The 27,481-nt window shown below is 43.2% G+C and overlaps 1 protein-coding gene across 1 annotated transcript in view; it reads left to right on the top strand.

The window, feature by feature from the left end:
- Positions 1–27,481, top strand: part of LOC138558839 (cysteine-rich secretory protein LCCL domain-containing 2-like) — a 446,647-nt gene that overhangs the window by 10,019 nt on the left and 409,147 nt on the right. Inside the window, exon 2 of the mRNA XM_069642676.1 lies at positions 25,579–25,631. Within this exon, the coding sequence (XP_069498777.1) occupies positions 25,583–25,631 (49 nt within the window). The 5' untranslated portion in view covers positions 25,579–25,582. The remainder of the gene's footprint in view (positions 1–25,578; positions 25,632–27,481) is intronic.

The following is a 27,481-nucleotide window of genomic DNA, read 5'->3' as shown; positions in this document are numbered from 1 at the left end:
TTCCTTTCTCAGTTGATAATGAGTGAAATTGCAAATACGAGGACTTAGTATAAACAACAGGCATTTTTCCGGCAAGGGCAACTCTAATAAAATGGCCATACCCCTAATGTGTCTACCCCATCTTTTCTTCGTCGACATAATTTCAAAATTCAAAAACCATCAAAGTATAACTCATTATTTGCCCAGGTCTCTTGTAAAAGTATAACATCATATATTCACAATATTGCAACCATCTCAGGGTAATCACGTTTTCCTCTATAACCAGCAATATTCCACACAAAAAAACTGTAAAGTGGATGGTAACCCTGAGTGCCCAAAAACACCCTCTTTAATGTTTTCAGAGTTATTTAAAGGGGAGGAAGACATTCCCAAGCGGGATCAAATTAATGTCAATCTATTTCTTACATAAAGGAGAGAATTTCAAATCTGTTCTCAGAAAGTATCGCTCTTTATTTAGTGTTCAATTGATTCTTTAGAACTGCTACTTTTTGGGATAACGTGCTCAACCTGTTCTTAGGTGCAATTTGATTACATTTATTTCCCTCCAAGGTAGACAATAATGTACCTGAATTAAAAGTACTATGTGTATATAATTAAAAAACACTTATTGCAACAATTAGTGTTCAGGGCAGGGTTAGGATAGAGATCAGAAGAATGGTACAACTTTAGTCTTCAGGGTATCAGGGTTGAAAGCCAAATTCAAATATAACAATAAAAATGTTAGTCTAGTTTCAGCAAATGTTACCACTATACAATCCGCTGAAATAGTTGTTCTCATGATTACGACCCATACTAGTCGTCTGGCCATTAGAATGTTTTGTGTATTAATATTTGGACCTTTGAGCCTTGGATTAAACCACTGTGTTACTTTATTATTATAAGTGAGGATTTTGTTTCTGATGTGTTAGGGGGTAAAGATTCAAATTGAGTTGTACCTTACTTCAACTATGTGCCTTTTTGCAAAATGTTACCACCCACTGGAGGTTAATCAACTGGATTGATGTTGTAGCCAAATTTGCAGGAGCATTTCTGGGTGGGAAGGCAGCTTGAATAATTACACCTACTTTTCGTTTTTAGTGTACGGATTATATCATCAATGATGGTCAAAGATCCAAAGACAGCTTGTTTCAAACTCTTAGGAAGTCAAAACCCTTTGTGATATTACACGAGAGGCCCTCCTTTTTTGCTTTTTGTTCCTTATACAGAACATCTTCCTTATTAACATCACAGACCCTTTGAGTTCTTTTGTCGAGTTGGGATGGATAGTATGTTTAAAAGGCAAGTTGGTTGGTAAATATGAGGATGCCAAGAACAATGTCAATATGGGATTCAATTACTAAGCTTCTGTATCGTTCACAATTTCCTGGGTGCATGTGTTATTGAAAGAGTTATCTGTATCAGCTATAAGATCCGAAGTTGTATTAGGTGGCATCGTGGTAGCAGTCTCATCACCGCTCTCGTCATTACCCTAACAAGAATGAGAAGCCCCACTGTTTAAAAATCATTTGTAATGCCTCGTTGTTTCTCAGAATTCTTTCTTTCAATTGACAGATCAACATCAAGGGAATATTTATGAGACTCAAATTTCCTTTTAGTTTCTTGCTAGTTACATGATTCGGGTCAGTGATTGCTTTCAATATTCCCATTTGCCCAAAAAAATGCTATACTATACAGAGACTAAAATGGTTTTATACCATGTATAAATTACTCTGAATTTAACGGAAAAAAGTTTTGCAGTCTTATTATCGATCTCTTTGAATGACCAATTTCACTACTTTCACTTCAGTTCTGCTCCTTATCCCACACGACCATCAAGCCAAGGACTTCTAAACGGTACAGGCAGCAAGAATGAAAGGAGGGGAGCTTGAAAGGCTCTAGGCCCACAGTCACTTCCCCCTCACTCCGCCACATATGTCATCAGGGAAAGCCCCAAATAAAATAGTCAAAAAAAACAGCTAGTTCGAATTAGATTCAGGAATCAGACCAGAGGCTAGAGATATACAGTCCCCCAGTAAGCTGTTGGAGAGATTACAATGCGCCCACAGAAGGAGGGAGGAGAAAGGAAGGCGCACATCACTCTCCCCCTAAAAATCAGTCATAGTCACATCCCGAAACTAAATCACTCCACTCCTTTCTAACCCAAACTCAGCTCCTGACTCCTGACCTGTCCAGATTGCCCTGAAGGCACTTCCACCGTGCTTTGCTGTTTTTATAGATGCCAGGTGTGCTACGCTCCAGTGCTCACATTACAGGGCTCCTGTCATGACCACTGTGAGGGGGCGCAAGTTGTGCCACAAGCAAGCTCCCACCAGAACCCTGAGGGCCTTAAAACCACTGCAAAAGGGCTCCTCGAGCCAGTCCTGGTGCCTTTGGCCTTTGCCTTTGGCACCAGGCTCATATGTAGGAAGGAAGGGCTGTTCAAACTAGGTCCCATTTATGTACATGGGCCTTTAAATCCAACATGAAAGCACCCACACAGTCTAGTTCTAAGAACCAAGCCATGCGGTCTAGTGTTTTGGGTGTGGCATGCCTGGAACTACTTTCCCTGGTACTACTTTACCTGGGCTATATAAACCACACACTGACTGCAGAAAACGCTTTGAGTTATTCTGCAACCCGCAGCGTGACACTCACCGTGTCCAGCTCCTGGTTTTCAGCATCTTCCTGTAATCCTGCAAGAACAAGATTATTCTGTGTTACCTGAGAAAACACCATCTAGCACTCAGCATCTCATCTAGGCTGCAATCTGTGGAAACCGAGAGAAGAAGAAACATCACTCACCTGTGAGTACTAGCTTAAGGACTTCCGGCGAACCGCTACCACAGCTGCTGTTCGAACATTGCGACCTGCAATAACGAGAAAGGGAAAAACAATATTAGAACGCACGCTTCCAAAACATTACCTGAATTCCATCGCGCTACACCACGCTTCCATCCGGAGCACCACAGCAACATCTGCAAAGGAAAAGAGACATATTCAGGTTCGCTTTCAATATTAAAGAACCGCACAGCGCTGTACTTACCTAACGGATTCCGGGGGCCTGTTTTTCATCGCGCTCTCATCCACTCGCAGTACCACAGCGGCCTGTGAGGAGAAAAAGAAGAAAACACAGGTTACCATAAACAGAACAAAGACTTACAATTTACAAACCTACCTGCCTACCAGCAGATTCAGGGTCACAGCAGGCCTAGGACCAAGGAAGGCGAACTGCACCAGTGAAGCAACTCGGTCAGCTCGCCAACAAACGCCAAGCGCCCTGCACAAGAAACGCAGGACTGATAGCTCACCCTACATATAACTAAGATTCATTATTCAGCACTGGGCAACTACGCATCCAGGGTTCCAGATCTCAGAGCCTTCCAGACGCCACCGGGATATCTGGTGAGCGAACAGCTCCTTCCAGACAAACAGCCTCTTTACTGCCCTCCAAAGCACCTACTACACCATAAAATATATTACACAACAATTACCCATGAAAATAAAATTAACAACAAATAATAAAAAAATAGAATGCTTTCTTTTCAAATCAATTTACTTTTAAATCAGACCATTGACCAAAAGATTTCTGGTTGCGTTACATAAACATATAGAGCTAGCGGTCACAGTGGAAAATGCACCCGGTTAACTTTTACATCACACCTTTACAGTAACATTTTGAATAAAAAACATTTATACAACCAATTTCAGCATAGATTAACTATATGTCGATATAGACTACTTTTGGTATGAAAAGCCGCAGTGATACGTTGTTGAAGTCCATTCCAAATAAAATAATGCATTACAAACCCCACTGCGGTCCATCCCAAACCAAGCAAGATACCCCACAGCTCCTCAAAAACGTCGTAATGCACGCCCTGGAAGGAAACCTCATCAACTAGTCCTCCTTGTCCAAGCCCAAGGAAAATGCAACACCCAGTTCAACGCACTCAGCCATACCCTTACTGAGACCCCTAACTCCCATGCACCACTGAATCTTCAAATCAACAACCATAATCCCCCCTGCAGCATAGTATACACATGGACTCATCGACATCAAGCACGCCATCTGTAGAAAAACAACATTTCTTGCGAAACTCCTACCAGCAAGAAGACCTCCACAGAAAGACCCCCTCCGTTCAGCATGCAGGAAATTCATTACCACAGCCAAAGGAAACTATTACAAAACCACTAGCATGGAATTCCCACAAAAGCAAATGGTAATTTTTGAAGCACAGAATCAGTGCATCAACCCATGACCGACCCTACAATACTGGAATCCACTGTCAAATGCAGCACCTCAACAATTTCTTCAGAGACATGACAGACAAGATAATGCAGAGGTCTGCAACCTTTGGCTCCCCAGATGTTTTGGACTACAAATCCCATCATCTCTAACTAGCATAGTCAATGGTGACTTATTATGGTATGTGTAGTCCAAACATCTGGAAAGCTGCACTTTGCAGACCCCTGAGATAAGAAACCACATTGGCCACTCCAAATACACTGCAGATGTCCCATACATACCAACCTGCAACATGCAAAGAAGGACAGAATTCAGGATAATTACTTCAGAAGACATGAGTGACCCAAACTCTCGCAGACATAAAGCACACCACATACAAAAATGACGTTCTCCCCCCTCCGTTGTGACAGTCATCAGAGGTGATGCCCTCACCCCACTTTTCAACATCATCATCACCCCCTTCACAGATGTTTTGAAAAAGGGGCATATCCTCCCTCTGTTGAAGAAATCAACACTCACCACGGACCAACCACCTGGCCAACCATCACCCCATCATGCATCCCCTTCTCAGCAAAGTGAGTGAGAAGACCCGAGCAGCTTTTGATGCATATCCTACTGGCTCGTCCTGAGCAGCAGGGAATAAGGGATCACATTTTGAAGTGGATGAAATCCTTCTTGCCAAATCACTGGCCAAGTGTTAAATCTGGCAATTTCCTCTGCAGTAAGAAAGTCTTAACCTGTGGTGTTCCTCAGGGACCAGCCCTTTCTCCTTTGCATTTGAATCATTATATGGTCGGGGAAATATCATCAACAACTATGGATTCTTCGTCTTCAATTATGCTGACGAACAGCTGTTTATAAAACTGTTTGGAGATGAAGACACTTTTTATCCGATTCTTAGGAACTGCCTAGTGGAAGTTAAAGAGTGGATGGAGGCTACCTACTTTAAAGAAAATCTGTCTATAACTCATCGAGTGTCCAGTTCTGTGCTCTTATGTAAAAAGCAACCATGGCATTTCATTTGATTCATATCTGACTTTGACAAAACGGGTATCTCAGTTTCCAAATCCGGTTTCTTCCAACTCTGGAAACTGTCATCTCTGTATCTTCAGAAAATCTGTCCAGATTCCAGAGAGTACAGCTGCCCGGGTTGTAATGGGTTTTCGGAAATACGACCCTGTCTCTCCTGCACTCACTGCCTGTTTGTTAAACAGTGGGTTATTTTCAAAAGCATGTGCCTTGTTCATAAATATGCTCATGGGCACCACAGCAACCACTCATGGGTAAGAATACATTGACTTGTTTCTTGTAGATAGCTCAGACTTCAACATCCCTCCTTTCTTCTCACACCTACATTTAATCGATCTAGTGGGATGGGTGCCCGAACATTTTTAGGTATGCCATCCAAGCCTGCAATAATGTGCCCCCAACTCTTAAGAAGAAAGATATTCTATCATCGTTCAGGAAATATTTGAAAACGTGTCTATATTCCTCTATTGATGGTACTTCTTTAATGAGCTAATTTACGATCACTTGAGTCTGACCTCACTGCAGCAGTATCTCTCCTTCTGCAGCACCATGATTCATCCCTTTTTGGTAAAAGATTGCACTTTATAAAACCACCTAAACAATTAAAAACACAAATTTGTTACATCATTGTTGGGAATCAAATGTTTTTAAAATACATAACTAACCAAAGTGCCTTGATATAGCAAATTAAATGCTTTTCTAGTGTGTAACTGTATAGTAACTACGGTGATCCCATGATATGATATATTCCAAAGTTATGGACTTCATATGCTAGTAGCGTCTATCATATTCTGAAGGTGTCGCCATTATGCACCACAGGGTTATCTATCACCTTAGATCGCTCTTTTTATTGTACATACTAGCATAAGGTATCTACGTTCTACCCTTTATAGCTATGGAGGGCCATCACAAATTGAACACCTGTGAACAGGGCTAAGGATAATATGCCAGTTAATGCCTCATAAGGTCCACCACGTTATATTGGGTTCTTCCTCGTTTGCTAAAATATAGCTATATGCAACCTGGCACAACATCGTGTACCCTGGTGCAGTCGTAGCCACCAGGCACACTACTATATTCCAATTATAGCATCGTGTGCACAGGTGCCACCTCATGTGCTTGGGTCGCCACTCCCTTCATATACCTATCTGCAACATTTGCGTAGGTGCTAACTCTTATGCACAGAAAACGCCTCATATGTTAAGATATAGCATCAAAGGCCCCAGTCACGTCTCCTGTACCCATACAAGGTAACAACTACAAGACAACAACATACTCATGTAACATCGTATTGTGCTCGTTTACTGCCTCACATGCCTAGATACCACCACCATCATTCATACGGGAACTACCTCGTCTCCTCTGGTTCCACCATTATGCACCAAGGGGAAGCCTCACTGGTCAGACTGCAGACATCATATGGTACCACCCCAGCTTACACCAGGGGGCTCTGCCCAATGTCGGATGCTCTTTCTTTGTGATTTCATGTGCTGCTCATCTGGTGTCACACTGGACCACGTGTATGATTGACATAACTTGCTTTTCTATGAGGGGCTGAGCCATGACTGCATCCTCTCAGGTCTGTCACAGGAATCGTGAAGTTGTCACTTTTCCTTCTAGTCCATACGTCCACCAGTTCTTTATTTTTTGTTCAGTTTGAGAGCTATCTCACTGGCAGAACAAAGGTCCACCTGCATCCTGTTATCTGCAGCCTTTTACCAGTGTTGACTCCAGTGTGTGTAGTTTAGTAGCCTACCAATCTCTCCAGGCGGCACCTGAGGAGTTCAGGCAGGATGTGGAGAAGCAGGGTGGGAGAGATTGCCAACTCTGCGCTTATGCTGCTTACCGCTCTCTTCCTTTTCATTTTCCTCGGAATCATCATGACTGAATGTTGCACAATACCACATTCATGTCCGCCCTCCAAGAGAGTTAATATTAACCAATTCATGTTTAAACTTAATTTGTGTTGCTTTGTATTATGCACTGGAGGCTTGTAGAGGATTACCGATTCCCCGCCCCATCTGCTTCACAATACTTAACCGGATGCTTTATCAGCAGCAACTTGTTCATGCTGTTGTTGTGCATTGGATTCATGACTTATCAGCACCTACAAAAAGCAGGCGGATGCCATGGGAATGCCTAGTAAGTTGTGTCCATTGATAATTGCACGTAGGGGACTTCTTTGCACATAATTTCCACCGTACATGCTCTCTTCCATGCAGTGTATTTTTTTAAAAGAAAATGATCTCCGTTTCAGGGACGTAATTTAGGGGTTGCCAGGGGTCGCAACTCCGACCCCTGAGGTCTCCCTTGCTACCCATAAAAAAATATTTTTAAATGTTTTTTTTTTTTTAAATGAAGCTCCTTGACTGGGGCGCCAGCACCATGCGGCTCTTTATTTCTGTAGTGACTGGCTTTCTTGTTGAGCTCTCTTTAAAAAACAGGGGTTTCCACAAGTGTACCACTTTGAGTAGTGACCCTAAATAAGAAGGAATAGGAATAACAAATTCAGGAGGTGAGTCACTGATGTAGTCTGTTCTTAAACACCTCAAATTCACAATGCAGACAAAAACTTCCAAAAGGCATTTAGAGTAGAATAAACATCTATTACGGACTATGTATTTCATTTTTTGCAAGTTGCAGTTATAGCATGTTTTTTTCTGCTGTAGTATACTATGATCATCACAAGACTTTCCATCCTGGTGTCCTCGGTCACTTGACAAAATCCTTATGCCTAAAAGCTTGTGTACAGTGTAGAAATATTTGACCATAGCACATAAAGTGGCCATTGATTTCATTGTGTCACAATGAATGCCTTGTTGTAATGTGTCTATCGATATCAACTGACCAGGCTGCTACGTTCAGGGGATCAATTGTTACTGAACAGTCCTTGATCTTGCTGTGTCACAAGAGGAGGCAGAAGATTTGCCGTCTATGGACCCAAGTTGTGGAATAGCATTCCCTGAGAAATCAGAGCCCTAGAATCTTTTTGCCAGTTTCGAAAAGCTTTTAAAACCCGCCTTTTCAAATAAAGGGATGCTAGAGGCCTTTAACTTTTTTATATATATCCCTATTCTGACAAATTGGCCCTTTCGATGGTTTCTCTGCTCTGTTGTGTTTTTTCAATACCATCTACATCCCTATACGATTTGGTTTGTCCTTGTGTGTGCTTATAAATCCCTCAAATCAATCAAATACATCTCCCTTTGAAGCCACCAGAATGTCCATATTTCCCTAACATCTTAGAATCTCCTCTTTGTTCGTTTAATCACGGTATTTAGTATGACGCAGATCCGCCCTAGCTTTCACATCACACACGCCTAAGAAATTATTGGCTACTCCCTCCAACCTTCTACAGGGCTATTCAGTCTATCTGGAGTGCCATTACTGGACAAGAAGGAATCTTTAGCAGGGAAATATTAAAGGGAAGAAGATGATTGCCAGGGTGCTAACAGCAAATGGGATTTCATTCTCCCTTGGCAGGTGCCAAATTGGAGTTTCACCAAGTCAGACCTAGGGATCGGGGTGGTAAATGTGTGTGCGATATAAATGTTCTAAACAAACAAGGGCTTATTACTGAGAATGCTGATTGGCTTCTTTCAAAGCACTCAACATTCAAAATGTCTCTTTCCTCAAATGCATGCATAGTATGCCCTTCTGGGAAACAGGCGTCCATTTGCAACTGTACAATTGCACCCAATCAGGCATGACTTTCTGCTCGATCTCATGTGAACTCTTTTCAAAAATATCTTTCTGAAACAATGTTTATTCTCCATACAATAAAACAAAGACACTCCTCTCTGACATTGGATGCACCAGCTCTTCCCATGTGCCATGCCTCACTAACCTGTTGATGGCTCTAGCACCTACCAGCACTCTTTACTTGTGGGCTTGTATCAACTTATTTTACAAGTAAAGATGCATATCCCAACAACTGAAACAAAATGTCATTAGGCCTGTAAATTGCTTATAATTAGTGTTCCACCTCCCATCTTCATTAACCGGGGAAGTTGCTTGAGAGAGCAGCTGCCTCCTATATTAGCCAATTAATTTAGGCCAATCTATTGGACCTATTTCATGATTTCAGGCCAGGTAGTGGGAAGTAGTGTGTTTTTTCTTTAATCGCCAATGCCATTTCAGACAAAATACAATGTTAGTGATGCCAGAGTCCCATTACTTTAGCTATGTCAGTAGTGTCTTTATTAATTGGACGTTAGTAATGTGCCAAATTGATGTAAACTGATAAATGTCAGGAAAGGGGTACGAAGTAGCACGCGGAACAAAGAACCTTCATCTCAACACAGTGTGAAAGCAAATGACTAGATATCAGTACAACAATGGCCACATACATGGTTGGATGACAATGATCTGAAAGTTAGGAAAGTACCCCTTACATAACAAGGCAACCAATACAAATGTTGGGTTTACAGAGACAATGTAAGTGGAATATTGAAACTAAATCCTTCACATGAGGTCCTTACTGTTCAGGAAAGATGATCTAACCAGATTGAGTGGAGTTAATTTCTCAAAATGTTATGATAGGCCAATACAAGAGTCAGTAAAGGCCGTACAAACAATACAGCCCTTAGCGACTACTCCCGGTTCAGGTCTATTTTGTCAGACAAATTGACACTGTAGCTAGGATTCCATATTTCTTTTGTATCTCCAGAATATCAATGTTGATCTAATGTCCATGGATAGTTGATTCCAGTACTTTGGAACAAAAACTGCAAGTATCTGGCTACAATGATGATTCCTCTTGAGCTTTGGGATTGTCATTAGATGGTGTGTGGAAGATCTGATCACCCTGTAGAGTGGTGTTTTTTTTATAGAAAGGGGTCAGCAGCCTAGGGCTCTCTAGATGTTTTGGACTAAAACTTTCATGATCCCTCAACATTGACTTACTGGCTTAGTCTGATGAGAGTTGTAGTCCAAAACATCTGGAGGGTCAAAGATCGAAGTCTCCTGTTCTAGGTGGTGATAAGGAGTTATGACCGGTGTTCCGCAGGCCTTTGAGCGAATGGAGAGGTTTTGTTTACAGAATACTTTGCTCAAAAGAAAACCAGTGTAGTGCACTAGGCGAGGGGGAGTCCCAAAGCTGCAGGGAAAAAGACCTGTTTTATTTTGTCTGGATGAGATCAATGTTCAGATCACTTCTGTTTTCTGGGTAATTTCAAGATAGGAAATGATTTTCCTTACAACGTGGAGTTGGAAATGTTGATTTCTGGGATACTTGGTGATTTGGTGGATGAAGCTCATGTTATTGACAAAGATTATCCCCAGACTGCCACTCTGTGACTGCCATGCTCCAGTAAGCATGACGATGGGTGCAAACGATTGCAGCTCAATGCCCACAAAACCTTAGCCACTCGATGTCTGACTGGTAGATATGGCATGTTGAAAGCATGTGCAACATGTCAGGAGCTTGGGGGTTATTATGGATGACATCCTATCCCAGGCAACGTAAATTGACACTACCACCAAATCCTGTTTTTGTGATCTTAAAGTTTTGCATATGGTGTTGCTTATCCTCGCATCCTTTAAACAATCACCACGATTCTGCCCCTTATTGCATCAAGGCTATATTGTGCCCACATCCTTACACTGTGCAGACTCTGGTGAATTAGAGGGGCGTTAACGTTTCCCCCAAATAGGTGGAAACAATCGAGCCTATCAAGGGAGCCCGAGCCAAGCATGCAGGTTTTGGGGGTTCTCCCCCTGAGAACATTTCAACTATTGGGGTCAAATCATGTGCACATTCTGTAAAAAAAAAGTGGGCGAAAAGCAACTGTTTGCAATTGTTTTATAGGGTAAAACGTCATCAAATTCAATAGATGCAAGTCATCAAGATTGCACCGGAGCATTTTCCACCTCATTTTCATGATGCCTTTGCACACAGTACATGCAACTATAAAAAACATTTTCAAGCTCTGTGCCCATACATGTCCATGGAGACTGCAACAATATAGGCCAGCATTACCATATAAGAACATACACCTGTTGGATATACCAGTGCCAAATAACATGCCGAAGTAAAAAAATATATCCAGATTGTATCCACCAATGTGGGCCAGTACCATTAAGAACTCTCATTATGCCGCCTTCCCCTCTGTTGCCAAAAAATAAAATGCCATGCTACTGTGAATATTTGGCTGTGCCAGCTTGGCTAACGTGAACACCCCCACAGCAGGGTTCTCCATTCGTTACCTTCTGTACCAACGCTGGGAAGGTCAGATGCTTTTCATTAGGTGCGTGTTTCTACCTTTGCCTGTTGTACATGCGACTCCATTGCTTGGGTAGCTAGCACTGTCAAAGAGACTGCAGTACGCTGACGATATGAACGAGGTGGCCATTTGATGTTATGGGCTAGGCGGCCTGGCTTCCCAACATCACGCAAACAAGACACTTTATACTGAACAATGAATGGACATCAAGGCCACCAATAATGTTTGGCCACAGTTTGCCTACAGTTTCTGTTCCCCTGATGAAGACTTTACAAATATTTAGCAACATCGAAACCGGTTGGTGATGTTTTGGAAAAAACCCGAAGATGGAAGCAAAAATTAATTAACCATTTCATTTATAGGCTATATGTTTTCTAATTATGTATTTATTTATTTTATGTTCAATTAATGTGTTGATTTAATAACACTGTATGTGTATATATGAGTATGGTATGATAGAGTATTTGGAGTGCTGTTGTGTGTCAAAATGGATTTCGATTTGATTTTTTCTATTGTCCTTCTGTACTGTAAATAACACTATATTAACGTTTTCATTATTGACTAGTTTTGTATAAATAATTAAATAATTCATTTTTGAATAACAATATTTTCTAGACTTGTTTCTTCAGTTTCTCCTGCAGTTTTCTCCCTGTGTCAGAATGTGGTATTTGTTCAATCTGGACACATCAATTTGGTGTGTCCAGGTTGGACAAATATTCACTTCACCAATAATAAAAAAAAAGGCTCTGCTGGCTGCCCCCCTACACGGCAGCCAGCAGGGCCTTTTTTTTAATATTGTTGAAGTGAATATTTGTCCAACCTGGACACACCAAATGAATGTGTCCAGATAGGACAAATACCACATTCCTCTTCCCCACCCGAATATCCAGCTGGCACACATGCATCTTCATTCATCAAGATTATTCATACAACATTCGTTCTTCATTCACACCCACATTCATATACACATGCATTAGCATTCATATGGCATAATTTATTCTACATTCACTCTACATTGACATGCATCAGCATTCATATGGCATAATTAATTCTTCATTCACTCTCAATTCAAATACACACGCGTCAGCATTAATATAGCATCATTCATTCTGCATTCACTCTCCATATGGCATAATTCATTCTTCATTCACTCTCCATTCACACACATCAGCATTCATACGACATTCATTCTTCATTCTGAATCGAGGGTCCAGAGAATGCCCCTCCTCACTTCCAGATTCTTGACAGGACGAAGAGCCAGGAACACTTGCGGCCATCTATCTTATTTCTGACGAATACCAAGTGCACCAATGGCTGACAAATACACAGAAATGTATCCCCTCATTTAGCCATACAGACCGAGTCCAGAACATGTTTTCACAGGTATAGGAGAAGAAATGGAGATTGTGGACAGAAATACCTTGATGGACAGTCTCGATTAAGTACCAAGAAGCTACGATGCTGACATCACTAGTGACACCACGACATAGCTGCGTTAATCATGAAGCACATTCGCACTCCTGCACCACAGCACATGAACACACACACACTCGCATATACGAAGAACATGCTTACACAGTTCTATAGCTAGAGGACAGATACATATACATACTGTCAATGCTTTTATTATTTTTAGCATTAGCCAAATGCAGTAATGCAGAAACGCAAGGCAACAAGACACCCTGAGCAAGCTTGCAGATGCTTAACGCAAATAACCCTATGGGACTACAGGAGTATATGTAGAGCCTGGTAGGACCATGTGTGACTCATTTATAGGTTACCTAACATAGCATGAGCATGTAGAAATCATATTATGAGGTTTAAGGAAAATTACAGAAGGCCTCAAGCCACAGAGCCTAAGACGAAAAGAGCTTATTCAGGCTGCACAGAGCGCAAATCAGGCCCACAGCTAAGGTCAGAGATACTTGGTTGCATTCCAATCTTCAGACGACAAGGGGAGCAGCTGCAGAGAAATGGAATAAATCCTCATAAATACTGCCCAACTTTTGATGACGTCCAATGTCTGTTATTTTATTCTCTACATATATTCTTCATGAAAGCTGACTGTGATTTTTGATGCATGTTCATATTGCCCAATGATTTACAACCTGATACCTTTTTGGGCCATTTTGTCCATTATATCAGGAGACCCAATAGATTCTGAGCATGTCCACCTAAAGTATATTATCTTGTTTTCACAGCATATTTGCCCCAAGCTTACTCACAACTTGATCGAGGAAACCCTTCAGTTCTCGCCATACTAAGAGACCCTGGGATTAGAACTGTTCATCTTCGCCATGAGCGATTATCTGGTCCACGGGGCTTAAAACTAATTCGACACTAACACAATAACGCTCACTTTTGCACATTTCAGGCGGGCAACTGATATCTTCAAGCTGCACAAGGAGCTAGCAGCACAGGTAAAAATGGGTGAAATAATAAAAAATGTGCTTATTTTGTCATGTCTCTTATTACCAACAACTCTCCCACTAAAAAGCCCTCTTTTTCTTTTACCCCTTGCACTGTATCTGAGGTAACACGATCATACTCAATATGAAGCCCACCTCATGTAAAGGCGATGCATGCCCGTCTAGGCTGTTTGTACAATGCCTCGAGACTATTAGTCCTTGGATTACTAAATTGATGAATCAGTCCTTTACGGAGGGACAAGTACCGGCTAACCTTAAGGAAGCCTGGATCACGCCTCTGCTTAAGAAAGCCAATCTCGACCCCCTTCTTGCAAAGCACTATCGGCCAATAACTAATGTGCCCTTCCTTCTCAAAGGTATAGACCATGTAGCCTATCTTCAACTACAGAAATTTATCGACGACAACGCCATCCTTGGTCCTCGTCAGTCAGGCTATCGAGCCCGTCACGGCACAGAAACAGCCATGCTAGATTTAAAACCTAATCTAGGGTCCATCATCGATCGCGGCCATCCAGCACTCCTGATGTTGTTAGATCTTTCAGCCGCGTTCGATTTAGTCAACCAGGTGCTCCGGGCAACAAGGTTGCAATCCCTTGTTGGTTGTACAAAACTTACTACAAAATGGTTAGCCTCCTTTCTTGGTCCCAGGAATGCCCGCGTGGTCATTCAAAATTCTTCTTCTATACTCTCCTTGCTTACACGTGGTGTTCCCCTGGGATCCTGTCTATCCCCACTCTTTTCAATATTTATATCCTTCCTCTGCTTCTGTTGCTTGATGACCTGGGTGTCTTGTATACCAACTACGCTGATCATGACACCCATGTCATCCTCAAACTCTCATTTTCCTATTCTACTGACTCTAAAGCCATTTCTGCCATCTACTCCATCATCCATTCCTGGATGAGTCCAAATTTTATGGTGTTTAATGCCGACAAAACAGAGATCCTCATTGCTGGATCCAGTCACATGTTAAAGAACCTCTCAAAGGAATATGTTTCATTTATCATTGCCAATGTGTCCATTCTGGTGGTACAAAGCGTTAAGACACTCATGGTCACCATTGACGATGAACTCTCAATTCGCCCACATGTCGAAAAAATTCAAGCCACTTGTGGTTGGATAAACAGGCAACTTTGCGCAATGCGTCCCTTCCTATCTGTCAGCAAATGTCCCTTCTTGCATCCACTCTTGTAAATTCTATGTTCGACTATTGCAACAGTCTCCTAGCAGGCACTTCTGCTGCTAATATCACCACCCTTCAGATTACTCAAAACAGCGTGGTCAGAGCCGCGCTTGGCCTACCAAGGCATCTTTCCATGACCGAAGCCCCGAAGAAACTGCATTGGCTTCCCATCAAGCATAGGGTATCTTTTAAGATACTCACTCTTACATTTAAATGCTTGAATAACACTGCACCCAGCTACCTGACACAGCGCATTCAGCGTTATGTTCCAGGTCGATCACTGAGGTCCACCGAGCAAGTCAGGTTTTCTCAGCCTCGCTTTCGCTTAGTCAAATTTGGAAAAACCAATTTCAGCGTCATTGTGCCAACTCTATGGAACACACTTCCTCTTCACCTCAAGAGCTCCACTTCATTGGTCAACTTCAAAAAGAATCTCAAGACTCACCTCTTTACCGCCCCCTAGTCCCACGGCTCGACTGTCGATATCTACTTTGGTCTCTGACCCTTTCTGTTAATTCTGATTCGTCTATGTCTTGTTTGGTTTTGTGTGCGCCGTGAGGCCTGTGGCCGATTTGGCGTGTTATTAAGAATTAAAATAAATAAAATTTGTGGGGTATTCTTATTCATATTCTGGAGAATATTGCTTGTTTCTAGTAAAACCGCTGTATTCTCTACTAACATTACCCCAAGCCCAGCAAGTGTACAGGAGACCACTGAAAGCACGGTAAGGAGAGGTAAGTGCAGTGCTGACACAGACATGAGGGGGTGGATCTCTATCTCACTGAAAATGCTCGAGAGTTTAATAACATGTTGTACAGGCACATGACCAAAGTAGGCAAGGACACCACTGGGGAGAGCTGTTATTATGTCTGCTCATGATCCCCTACGCCATGAGTGCCTCCAGAACAGTTATAGCAACTAAAATACCAGCAGCAAGAGCCCAATGCCTTATGTACCTGTATATGGTAACAACTCGAGGAGGAATTGGCAGTTAGACCAAGTTATACAGTACATATCTGACTGTGACACATAAACAAGCACATTGAAGGAAAAGCCCTGCCCGAAGAGGGGGGTGAAGGAAATAGGTGGAGAACCTGGATGTTGGGAGAAACCACAAATGCTTGTGTATGGCCAAGTATACACAGAAGAAGGATGAATGGATGGAGTAGTAGGAAGCAGAGCACACACCCTAGTACAATCACCAGTGAATACAGTACAAGGAGAAAATGACAAGTGCCTGAAGGAGTGGGGTGCGAGTGCAAAGCTGATCACTTGGGTAGAAAATGAAGCTGGACCAATGCCTATCATACTCCTGAAGAAACCAGCATTGTCCTACAAGAATGAACGTGAAGTGAAGGTTGGAGATAACACAGGGTGTAGATACACTGAAAAACACCCAGCAATGAATATAGGCACTGCAGTACTGATGGACCACTTCTGGGCTTGTGGATCCATGGCATACGAGAAGCTGCCATCTAATTGGGGAGGAGTTTGCTCGTTGATACATATCAATATGCCATCACTGGTAATGCCCCACAAGGACATAAAGCTCGATGACTTCCCAAAGGTCGACACTAACTCAAGAAAGAAGAGGTTTGTGAAAGCAGAAGCAAACGGAAGCGAGAAAGGGTCAGAGGAAGCGAGTAAAGTGAAAAGAAGCAAATATTTCTCAGAGTTGTCAGAAACAGCTCTAGAGGATGTGCCACCAGAACATGTTTTTCACATCAATAGTTCCAGCAGTTCAAACATATACTAATGGAAAATTGCTGCAGATTACCAGGTGGGAGCTGACGCTGACAATAAACTCTACAGTGAATGGATTCAACGCAATAAAAGAAGAGTTCTGATTAGTAATGTTGATGGCGCTCCAGAATAGATAAATTCTGGATCTGCTCACAGCAATTGAAGGAGCAGTTTGCGCACAAATTGGGAGTTCCTGTTGCATGTATGCACCTGCCAGTGACGGAGAGGGTGGCACTCTGACAGAAACAGTCAACCAATTGTCAAAGATGCATGCCAAAATGGAGGAAGAAGCCAAGGGGACCGGAAAAGATCAAAGCTGGATAGCATACCTCTGGTCATGGAAGCCTTCATGGCTAGCAGATGGACTGAAAGTATTACTAGGGGCATTAATATTGGCACTAGTTGCACTGTGTGTGATCAAGATCTGCATCACTCAATGCCGCAAGACGACAGAGAAATCGACAGGGATGAAGGTGATGATGGATGCGAATATAGGAGACACAAAGGACAAAATAGTGGAGGAAAGAGACAAGCTGAGAAAGAATAGTAGAATGTCCACTTTTCCCACATGAGGCGATGAAGCTAGATAATCCATTCGACTGTAAGAATTATGAAGGAAAATTGATATGGTGCAACCCAGTAGGAGTTTACAGTTATATGTCTTGGACTTGCCGATCATGCAAATTATATGGACACCTTGGCGGGATAACAAAGACAGGTATAGGAGAGGAAACGGAGATCATGGACCGAAATACCTTGATGGAAGTCTCAATTAAGTACCAGGAAGCTACGATGTTGATGTCACTAGTGACACTGCGACATAGTTGCGTTAGTCATGAAGCACATTTGCACTCCTGCACCACAGCACACAAACACACTCGCATATGCGAAGAACATGCTTGCACAGTTCTATAGCTAGAGGACAGATACATATACATACTGTCAATGCTTTTATTATTGTTATCATTAGCCAAATGCAGTAATGCAGAAATGCAAGGCAACAAGAGATCCTGAGCAAGCTTGCAGATGCTTAACTCGAATAACCCTATGGGACTACAGGAGTATATATGGAGCCTGATAGGAGTGTGTGTGACTAACTTATAGGTTACCTAGCAAAGCATGAGCATGTAGAAATCATATTATGAAGTTTAAGGAAAATTACAGAAGGCTTTAAGTCACAGAGCCTGAGACAAGAAGAGCTGATTAAGGCTGCACAGAGCGCAAAGCAAGCTCATAGCCAAGGTCAGAGATACATGGTCGCATTCCAATCTTCAGACGACAAGGGGACCAGCTGCAGAGAATGAAATAAATCCTCATAAATCCAGATCCAAGAGCTCGATTTTGTGGTCTCTAAGCATGTGATGCAGCCGAACAAAACAATGGGCATTCACCTGTGGTGGGAAAGCAGAGCCAGTCCCAGCCAAGCCAGACGAAGGAAGCAACAAGTGTTACAATTTCAGAACGCACTCTCATAGGCAAAGGTGGTACAATACAAGTTACAATACAGACCCATTATCGTTCACATCACCTTGAAGAGGTGCACAGAGGGCAGAGAACCGAATTGAGTCCCAAGCCTGTGGAGATCAGCTCTAACCAATCAAAGCACAGAAAATCAGGGGTGAATGGCAAGGTGCAAGAACCAATGGTAAGCCCATTACTCTGCCATAATGTAATAGATAGCTTCTTGGGGATGGGACAGGCCAGCCACCTGACATGCAAGGGCCAGTAGAATAACCTCTATAGGGTACCTCCATATAGGTATTATTACTCTTGGTATCCAATCCCCTGTGATGATAGGTTTTTCGGGGAAGGGCCAAGTGATGATGCAATGTGTACAAAACTGGAGCACACACCATGGGGAGCTGAGAAGTACTGGAGAATCTTGATTGTCTTGGATGATCCCTGTTGGTTTTTGCAATAAATCGCAGTTCTAACTTGCCGTTGGTTGAGTCCTCAGTTTATTCTGGGGAAGGGAGTCAGGCGGATCCCCAGCCATCCTCTGGTATACCTGAGAAAACTACCCCAACAAAGTCACTGTGACATTCACACACACTCATCAGCATTCATACAGCATCATTCACCGTTTATTATGCGGTGTACCCCAAGGATCCTGCATCTCGCCCACTCTGTACATTATCTTCACAAAGCCCCTCCTCGATGATCTAGATGGTCTAGGTATCACCTACACCAACTATGCAGATGATACACAGATCCTCATCCCGCTTACGGGAGATTATGATAAGGATTTGGCCTTTGTGAACAGAGTGTACCTCATCATCCAGGCATGGATGGCCACCCACGGTCTGTGCCTGAATGATGACAAATCTGAACTCCTCATTCTAGGTACTCCCGCCAACATTAAAAAACTGGGTCCTAATTATGCCTCCCTCATAATTGACAATACCGTTGCCAAAGTAGTCAAAACTCTTGGCTTCTACATAGACTCCATGCTCACCTTTGGTAAACAAGTAAACGCACTGGCATCTGCCACATCCTACACTTGCAAACTTATTAGAGGAGCCAAGCCATTCCTATCACCTAACAACTGCATCACTTTAGCGAGAGCCCTAATCTTATCCAAACTAGATTATTGCAAAGCCTTATACCTAGGCAGCAATAAATTAAATTAATTACTTCCAAAATGTAAACTCTCCAAAATAACGCCCTGAGAGCTGTTCTAAATCTCCCCAAAAACGCCCACATATCTGATCTCAGAAGATCGGTCAACTGGCTCTCACAAAAGATAAAATCCTCCTTAAAACCACATCCTTAACACACAAATGCCTTAACCATGCAGCTCCACAATACCTCATGGACAGACTCATTAGACAAACAGCCTCCCGTCCCCTAAGAAAAGCTAATTCCAACCTGCTACTAGTACCTAGAGTTAAGCTCACTAAATCCGGTGGGAGCAGTTTCCCTGTTAAAGCAGTTCAATATTGGAACTCCCTTCCTCCTGCTCTGAGAGAAGATTTACCCTACCTACAATTCAGATCTAGTCTCATTCAATGGATAAAGAAACATGTTGTCTGACCCACCTGACAGGTACTATTACCTGCATCCCTCCTAGGATCTTTTATATACGTGACTTCATTACTTGTGTTATATCCATGTGCCTCATATTAAGTCCTGTTACTTACTGTATATACCTACTTGCTCTGCCCATTGTTTTCATATACAGCATTGTAACCTTAGCTGTACTATTCCTGTATGTAACCATGTAACCTAAGCTTAACAACCCTCTTTATGCTTTCGCGCCCGAATACCTCCGGGTCTGGTGTGAAATATAAATAATAAAACATTAGTCATTCTTCATTCACTCTCCATTCACACACAAGTATGACCATTATTTCATTATTTTCATTCACTCTCAAATCCACACACACACACACACACACATTCATCCTTGCACTCATAGCCTTTCTACACTCTCAAGTAAACACGCAAACCCCGAATAACCTGCTGCAGATGCACGGGGGAGCTGTAGTGCTTTGCTCATGGTGCCCCTTTTGCCCTGTATGTTTGAGGGGATGCAAGGGCGCACCTTCGCACATTCAGGTGTGCAGACCTCCAGCCAGCATCCCCAATGGGCCCTGCAAGGCTAGGGAGGAAAAACACTGTTGGGAGTGCTACTAGTTGAAGCCAGCATAAGAGCGCTCCTTCAGCTGCTTGGTGCAGCTCGGCGAGCCCTCAGTGTTTTCACTGGGCTGGCTGGGATCATCCATAATGGGGCTGGGTCGAAGCCCTGTCGCCCATTATGGACAAGCCGCCCCTGCTGTAGCGTGTCCCTAGTGTGGCCGCGGATCGGACCTCAGCAGTGCATCTTCATGCACATATTTCCCTTCCGTTTATATTGATTCATTGGTTGGCCAACAAGCATTGAATTGAGTTCAAGGCACTATGTAACATGCAACAAGTTTTGCATGGGCTGGGCCTCACATTTCTTTACTTTCAAGTTTCCACTCTCCTCTGCCCATTGGGCCTCAAGCCTGGCCTTGGCCTGGCCCACTCCATGATACTGGTGGTGTAAAGGTTCAAGAAGGAACATTTGAGTGGAAAGGTAGCCAGCCAAGCGAGGCAAGTAATGGTGAAATAAGAGTCACGATAGGAAAGAAGATAGAGTAGACGAACAGAGGAATGATAGATTGATTTTAGAGGGGCAAGGCGAGAGCATGGGAGGCCAAAAAGCATGACAGAGCAGTAGAAAAGTTGAGAAAAAATTAGAGAAGAGATAAGAAGTTTGGAAGCGTGGAAAGTAAGCGAGGACAAACTTTGCAAATATTATAGAGATGGAAGCGACAGGAGCGAGACGTGAGAGAAATGTGGTGAGCAAAAGAGAGATTGGAGACCAAGATTGCATGCAGTAGAAGAAACAGAAAGAGTAGAGGGAGGAAAGGAAATAGACAGTGATGGGGGGTTAGAGGGGAGAGTGTTAGCAGGGAAGAATAAGACCTCTGTCATCCCGGCGTTTAGAGTGAGGAAATGAGAAGCCATCCAAGATTTTATGGCAGAAAGGCAGGTAGTAAGAGTGTGGTAAATTTCAGGAGCGAAAGATGAGAAAGATAGAAAAAGTTGTGTATCATCGGCGTAAAAGTGTTTTGAAAGTCCAAAAGAAGAGATAATAGGAGCGAATAGTGACGTTTAGTGAAAATAGAAAGGGACCCCGGTCGAGGGCAAAAGGTGAGGAGGTCTTACCACCCCAGGAGACAGAGAAGGTTCTGTTAGACAGATAAGAAGAAAACCAGGAAAGAACAGAACCCCTAAAACCAAAGGAAGAGAGATTACAAGAGCAAAGAATGATCCACGGTGTCGAAAACTGCAGATAGATCGAGAAGAATAAGAAAGGAGTGTTTAGAATAGTGAGCTGAAAAGAAGAGAGTTAAGCACACAGATCAGAGCAGTCTCAGTGGAGTGACGGGGGCGAAAGCCAGACTGAAAGCGGGGAAGAAGAGGTAGATCATTGACAAAAGAGGAAATCTGAGAGTATACAGTGTGCTCCAGAAGCTTAGATAAATAAGGTAAAAGGGAGATGGAACAGAAATTAGAAACGGTAAGCGGATTGGCTGAGGGGTTTTCTAAAATGGGAATAATAGTTGCATGTTTGAAAACTGTGGGAAAAATGGAAGTAGATGGCAGGTGTTAAAAAAAGAGACAAGAATTGGTACGAGAGGGTTTGATTTGCCTTATATTTCTTCTGCCAGATGTAGCAAATGAAGTAGGCTCCAAGTTGATGGTAGTCAGGCGGAAACTGCAAGTTGAGAAGTGGTTCAACGTATGTCTCTCAGTGATTGAATGTGTTTCCCTCATCAAGACGGTGGTCTTACGAACAGTGACTCTTTATTCCAGTGCGGTTGTCTAAGGCATTTTGTGCTGAGCAGTGCGAAGATATTGGAATGAAAATTCAGAATGCACAGTGGTCCTACATTTGTAAGCAAACCAAAAAGGTCTCCCTCAATTATAAGCACAAGCACTTTGAAGTTAATTTATTAGGTTTTACACACCACACAGTCTTCATAGGATGTTCTCTTTGATTATTCTCAAGTGTGAGATTTATGGGGTCCTCCCCATTTCCTGCATTTAGCAAGTGTATGTTCTGGGGGACATACATTATGCATACATGCCAACATTTTGGAGCACCTAGGAAGACGATGAGATTATCTCCTAGAACGTGGGAGAATTGAATTTTTCGAAAGGACTGCATTGGAGTTGCAACATTTTTAGGAGAGAGAAAATAAAAAATAGCAGCATTTTTAAAAGTATGCATTATGTGAACATCTATTTGACATGTTAGGTGTTTAGGAATATCTAAACTGTTTCGCTCTGCATGGTCTCCAAGGACTCGGGCAGATCTGAAAGACGGGTGGGTTAGGTTATTGCAGGGAGTGGAAAAATGCAAGATGGCTTTGTTGTTGTGTTGATGCGTGTGGACAGGAAGTAAGGAAGTACTCTGAGCTCTGCATGTGGGTCTGCATCTAAGTGTTCTGTTTTGAGAGCATAGACACGTTTGTGTCCAGAGGAAAGCCTTGTGTGCCTGTTGCGCTAGAATGCATTGGCCCCGGGCATAGATAAGTTGATTGTACAGGTGTAGTGTTCTGCTGTTTGATATCTGTTGGAAGGGTTATTGAATTGCTGCATGTGACTGGATTAGTTGGTGTGCATTTGGTGGATGGTCTGATCGGCAACTTGAAGCATCCATCCAGTGTGGCCGTGGAAATGTCTTGGTAGGGTTGACCCATAGGTGATGTGGTGCCCTTTGGGTAAGGTACTTGTGATGTGATGTTGCAAGGCACCCAGGTGTTGGCTGGTATCTCTGGCAGTGGACAGTGTGTAACAATTTGTCCTGGATGAGAGTGGCAGAACAAAGGGAGGAGTGAAAGACAGAGCATGCAGCAGTGGGGTTCGTAATTAAAATTCAATGAGCAGGAGCTAAAAGCAGCACATGGGTGTCAGGTATCGTCGAAAACGTAGGGGCTACCGCTTGGAAACTAGGACAGAGTACACAGCGCACTGCTAATCTATCTTCTACAGGAGAGGCAAACCTTAACGTTTTGGGCACTATGTATAATCCATTATGTTCTAATGTATTCTAGATGTGTTCCAATTCTTCTTTATTAACATTCTCAAAGTTTAATGTCACATATGTATACTTATATTGCACCAGGAGAGCCAAATGTAGCCCCTGGTAGTGATTTGTTTCAAGCTAACCAGGCTCTCCAAGGCTAAAAGCAGCAGCTAAACAGCTCCCAGCAATTTCGAACCCTGCAATGGGTGAGAATAGCTCACTGGGAGAGTTCAGAGTAGGGATTATAGAGAGGGCAGAGCCCTGTTGAGAAACCTAGGAACAACGCAGCACGCCACAAGGTCAAGGTGCGATATCTAGGAGCCAGCCATGCGAATAACTTTGGGCATCGTGCAGCAGAATCATGATAAAGCACTAATTGCATTGAGCACTTGATATGATATGATAGGTTATTCATGAGGCGCTTAATACCCAGAGCTTTCTAAGCGGGGACCCGGGGATCGAACCTGTGCTGCTCCCTGTCGTCTTGCTTCCAAGGCGAGCAGGTTGCCCCTGAGCTATGCTCCCGAGCAAAATTATAGTTACACAACAGGGAGCAAAAACACCATAGGGGCAAATTTCCAGTGGGGCCAACAGTAGCACAATGACAGTGCACATGAAAGCAAATCCTAGCGGGAGAATCACAGTAGTAGAATATGTGGAGAGCAGTATAGTATAAGGTAGAAAGTAGAATTAGTGACCGGTGAGAAATAATTGAAGCCATATATAGCAAGGTATGATAAGGGCATGGAAAGGCATAACAAAGCACGAGAAGTCATAGAAAAACATGAACAGTTCTAAAAAGGCAAAACAGCATGGTCACCATCCTGCACTCCCACCACTGGCTTACACTGAATACAGCAGCTCACATTTCGCTTTCTCACTTTACTAATGTGAAACCCTATCTCTTTGGATTCTCTCTTCCACTTGAAGAGTATGGGTGGGCAGGGGTCTAGTAAAGAACAGTGGTATCTGATTTGGTGCTTCAAATGATTTTGGTGTGGTTACTGCAAGGACTGAACGATGCACTGTTGGTGTCATTTTAGGGAGTCAAACTGCAAGGTGGGAATGGGTAAGCTGTTACCCAGCCAGGAGGATTTGCCATCAGTAAAAGATGACTGTATGAGTAAAGTCGGCAGACAGTTTGTTGAAGAGCTCTTGCTTGGGGAAAGTGTGGGGATTTCACTGATCATGTGTAGTACCTATTTCTGGGGAAAGATGGCTTGGGGAAATTTTCAAGCAGCAGGCCTGTTTCACAAATCTGATTGCAGATCTAGATGTTTATTAATCATTTAAATAGTCAACTTTAATTCTGAGCGGTAGGAATGCCTCCATTTTATCTTTAAGAATCTGCCAAAAGAATTTGCATGAAGCAGTTGTAATGCGAACCAAGTGGAGGACTTTCTGCTGCTGTAAAAGATGATCGTTCTGGCAGCATTGAGGGAGTCAATGGTAATATTATGCCATGAATTGAAGAATACCTGGTCGAGCGCAACGTCTGATGGAGTTGTTCTATCCCAATGTGATCGGTTGTTTTGTGCGTGGATGGAAAAGACACAGAGAATGGGATTCCCACTTGGTCAATTCACATCAGGTGTTTGGTGGGGTGGTTGCATTCTGACCTGTGCCTTCTGTGCTGTAGATCATGTTTCCGGAATGGCCTGCCATTTGGATCGAGACAGAGGCCCTCATTACGACCCTGGCGGAAAGGGGTTTACGCCGGCGTAAACCATGGCGCCCCTTTCCGCCTGACTACGAGTTCCCGTAGCGCCATGGTGATTTTTACGCCTGCTTTTTGCAGGCGGAAAAATCCATGGCGCTACGGGACTTGTTAATTACGCCACTGTAATTTACGGTGGCGTAATTAACGCCTTCCCCACTCCCATTATACCCTATGGGGCAAAAATGGGAATGGGGAAGGGTAAATGGGGATTGGGGATTTACCGCCCCGCCAGGGTCGTAATGAGGCCCAGAGGCTAGTTTATTGAACTCGAGGGACTCCAGGTTTCAGGTATGGGGTGGCAAGCATCTTATTGACAGCTGTTTGAGTTGAAGGACTCCAGGTTTGAGATCAAATTTTGAGGTGCCAGGGACCATTTATCGGGACCTAAGGGTAACAGCACACAATAAACATGTTTGGATTATTGACACTCACATTTCCTAACCAAGACTTTTTTTTTCTTTTACAGAACAATGTTACTCTGTCTGTTGCTGATGACGTTAATGCCCCTGGGGCAGTCAGGTCAGTACATGAAGTGAACATGGTATTGCGACTGTTGGAAGACTGTCAAAGCTTTTTCAAATGAATAATACACTATCACTAAAAGTGTTCCCATCTTGGTGAACTGTTAATTCAACCTTTGCGTCCCTGCATGTCTGATCTTAGTGCAACCCCCTGTCCTATTCCCATGGTTACTGTAGGATGCATGAAGCCTAATTCGTCTATATTGTGATTACATGTGCATCCAGTTATCCAGTTGATATTATGAGACCTGTCAAATCAGTAAGTAGGTTACACAATTCTGGCCAGCAGGGAGAAGGCACACTTAATCCCCATAAGAGTGCCTCTCTTTTGGAGAGAAGCGAAGGAGCTGAGAGTATTCAGTTAACACCTGCCTGGATAGCTCGTTATGGTCTTCCCATTGTCTGTTGGCATCCCCTGGGTACCACAGGGTAGAGAAGATCTCTGCCCATCAAGCAAGGCTCTCTTCCAAGTTACTAAGAAAGCCTGATGCAGGTTTTCTGGTGACCATGTTGAACACAAAGCCACCTGGTTTGTCAATCTGAGTAGGGCCTCTCTTAATTTCACAGATGAATGTGGGGAGATGTGAGCTCTTGGTGAAAAGGAATAGTGATATTATTTTCAGGATCAGAGAGTATTGTCTTCTGCACTTCTGCCACTCAATGCTTTGCGCATAGTAACCAAGAATTAACAGCACAAACAAGGATAAGCCGGGGAGGAGAATTGCATTCACCAGGAACCTTTCTATGCCTTTCTGAATGCTGCTAAAGGAATAGTGCCTCTCAAACTCTCACAAGACCATGTCAAAGCGATACAATGGGCTTCATTACTCGTAACACTTTTCCAGCGCCTGACTTCCCGGTGCCACCGGGACATTACAAGTACTGGCAGATCGGGAAGTCAGGTGCTGGAAAATGTTAGTCCGCATAATGGGGACACAGAAGCATCAGCACTGTTGCCAACAGTGCTGGTGCTTCTGTGAAAACTCTGCGGGCGGGTGCTGTTGCACTCGGCAGGTCAGACCTGTCGGGTGCAATGGCTCCCGCCCGCAGAGTTGCAGTGTGGCGGTCCAGAATGGGTGCCGATACGGTGCGACCGGCACCCTTATTTCCGAGCCGCCACACTTATTACCCAATGACTCAGTGAGCTTAGCTCTCGCTTCATTTAAATAAAGAGGTAGATCAGCCATATACAATTTAAACAAAGTCTGGGCTAAGATACACTGACCTCTTTTTTTAGCTACCAGAGGTGTTAATTGGTCAAGATGCAGTGCCATCCCATGCAATCTAATCTGCAGCGTAGTAATAGTATCTAAATTAATACATATATTTTTTTAAAACATGTTTTATTGGTTTTCCAGTTAAGCATGTACAACAGTTGTATCAACAATACTCCCTTGTGCCTCCCCATTGCTCCCTTGCCCTTGGGTGGTGTGGTCTGAGTCTTCCTCCGGGGCTGGGTAGTTTTACAGAATGTCCAGGATTTTAATATTGTACGGGCACCACTGGAGCGTATAGTCACTTTGCAGGTAGGTTATGCTGTATCCCCATTCTTTCCGAAATGTGTCGGGTGTCCCTTGGCGTTTGTATGTCATCCATTCAAGCAAGACGTACCTCCATACTTTTTGCAGCCAGTCGTAAATCGTGGCCAGTGTTTTTTGTTTCCAGTGTTGGGCTATTGTCAGCCACGTCGCAATCATCAGGGTCATTAGCCCCTTTTGTTGTGATATTTTCGTATTTGACATCTGGCCCGGTTCCCATAGTCCCGCCATCCATACTCTGTCCTGCAGCTGGTCTGACCTCTGAATCAGTTTGCCTACTTGAGATTTGACATCTCCCCAGAACTGTTGG

The sequence above is a fragment of the Ambystoma mexicanum genome, chromosome 1q, assembly GCF_040938575.1.
Source record: "Ambystoma mexicanum isolate Mex_15411 chromosome 1q, UKY_AmexF1_1, whole genome shotgun sequence".
NCBI classification, from domain to species: domain Eukaryota; kingdom Metazoa; phylum Chordata; class Amphibia; order Caudata; family Ambystomatidae; genus Ambystoma; species Ambystoma mexicanum.
This window is presented reverse-complemented; position numbering and strand designations above follow the sequence as displayed.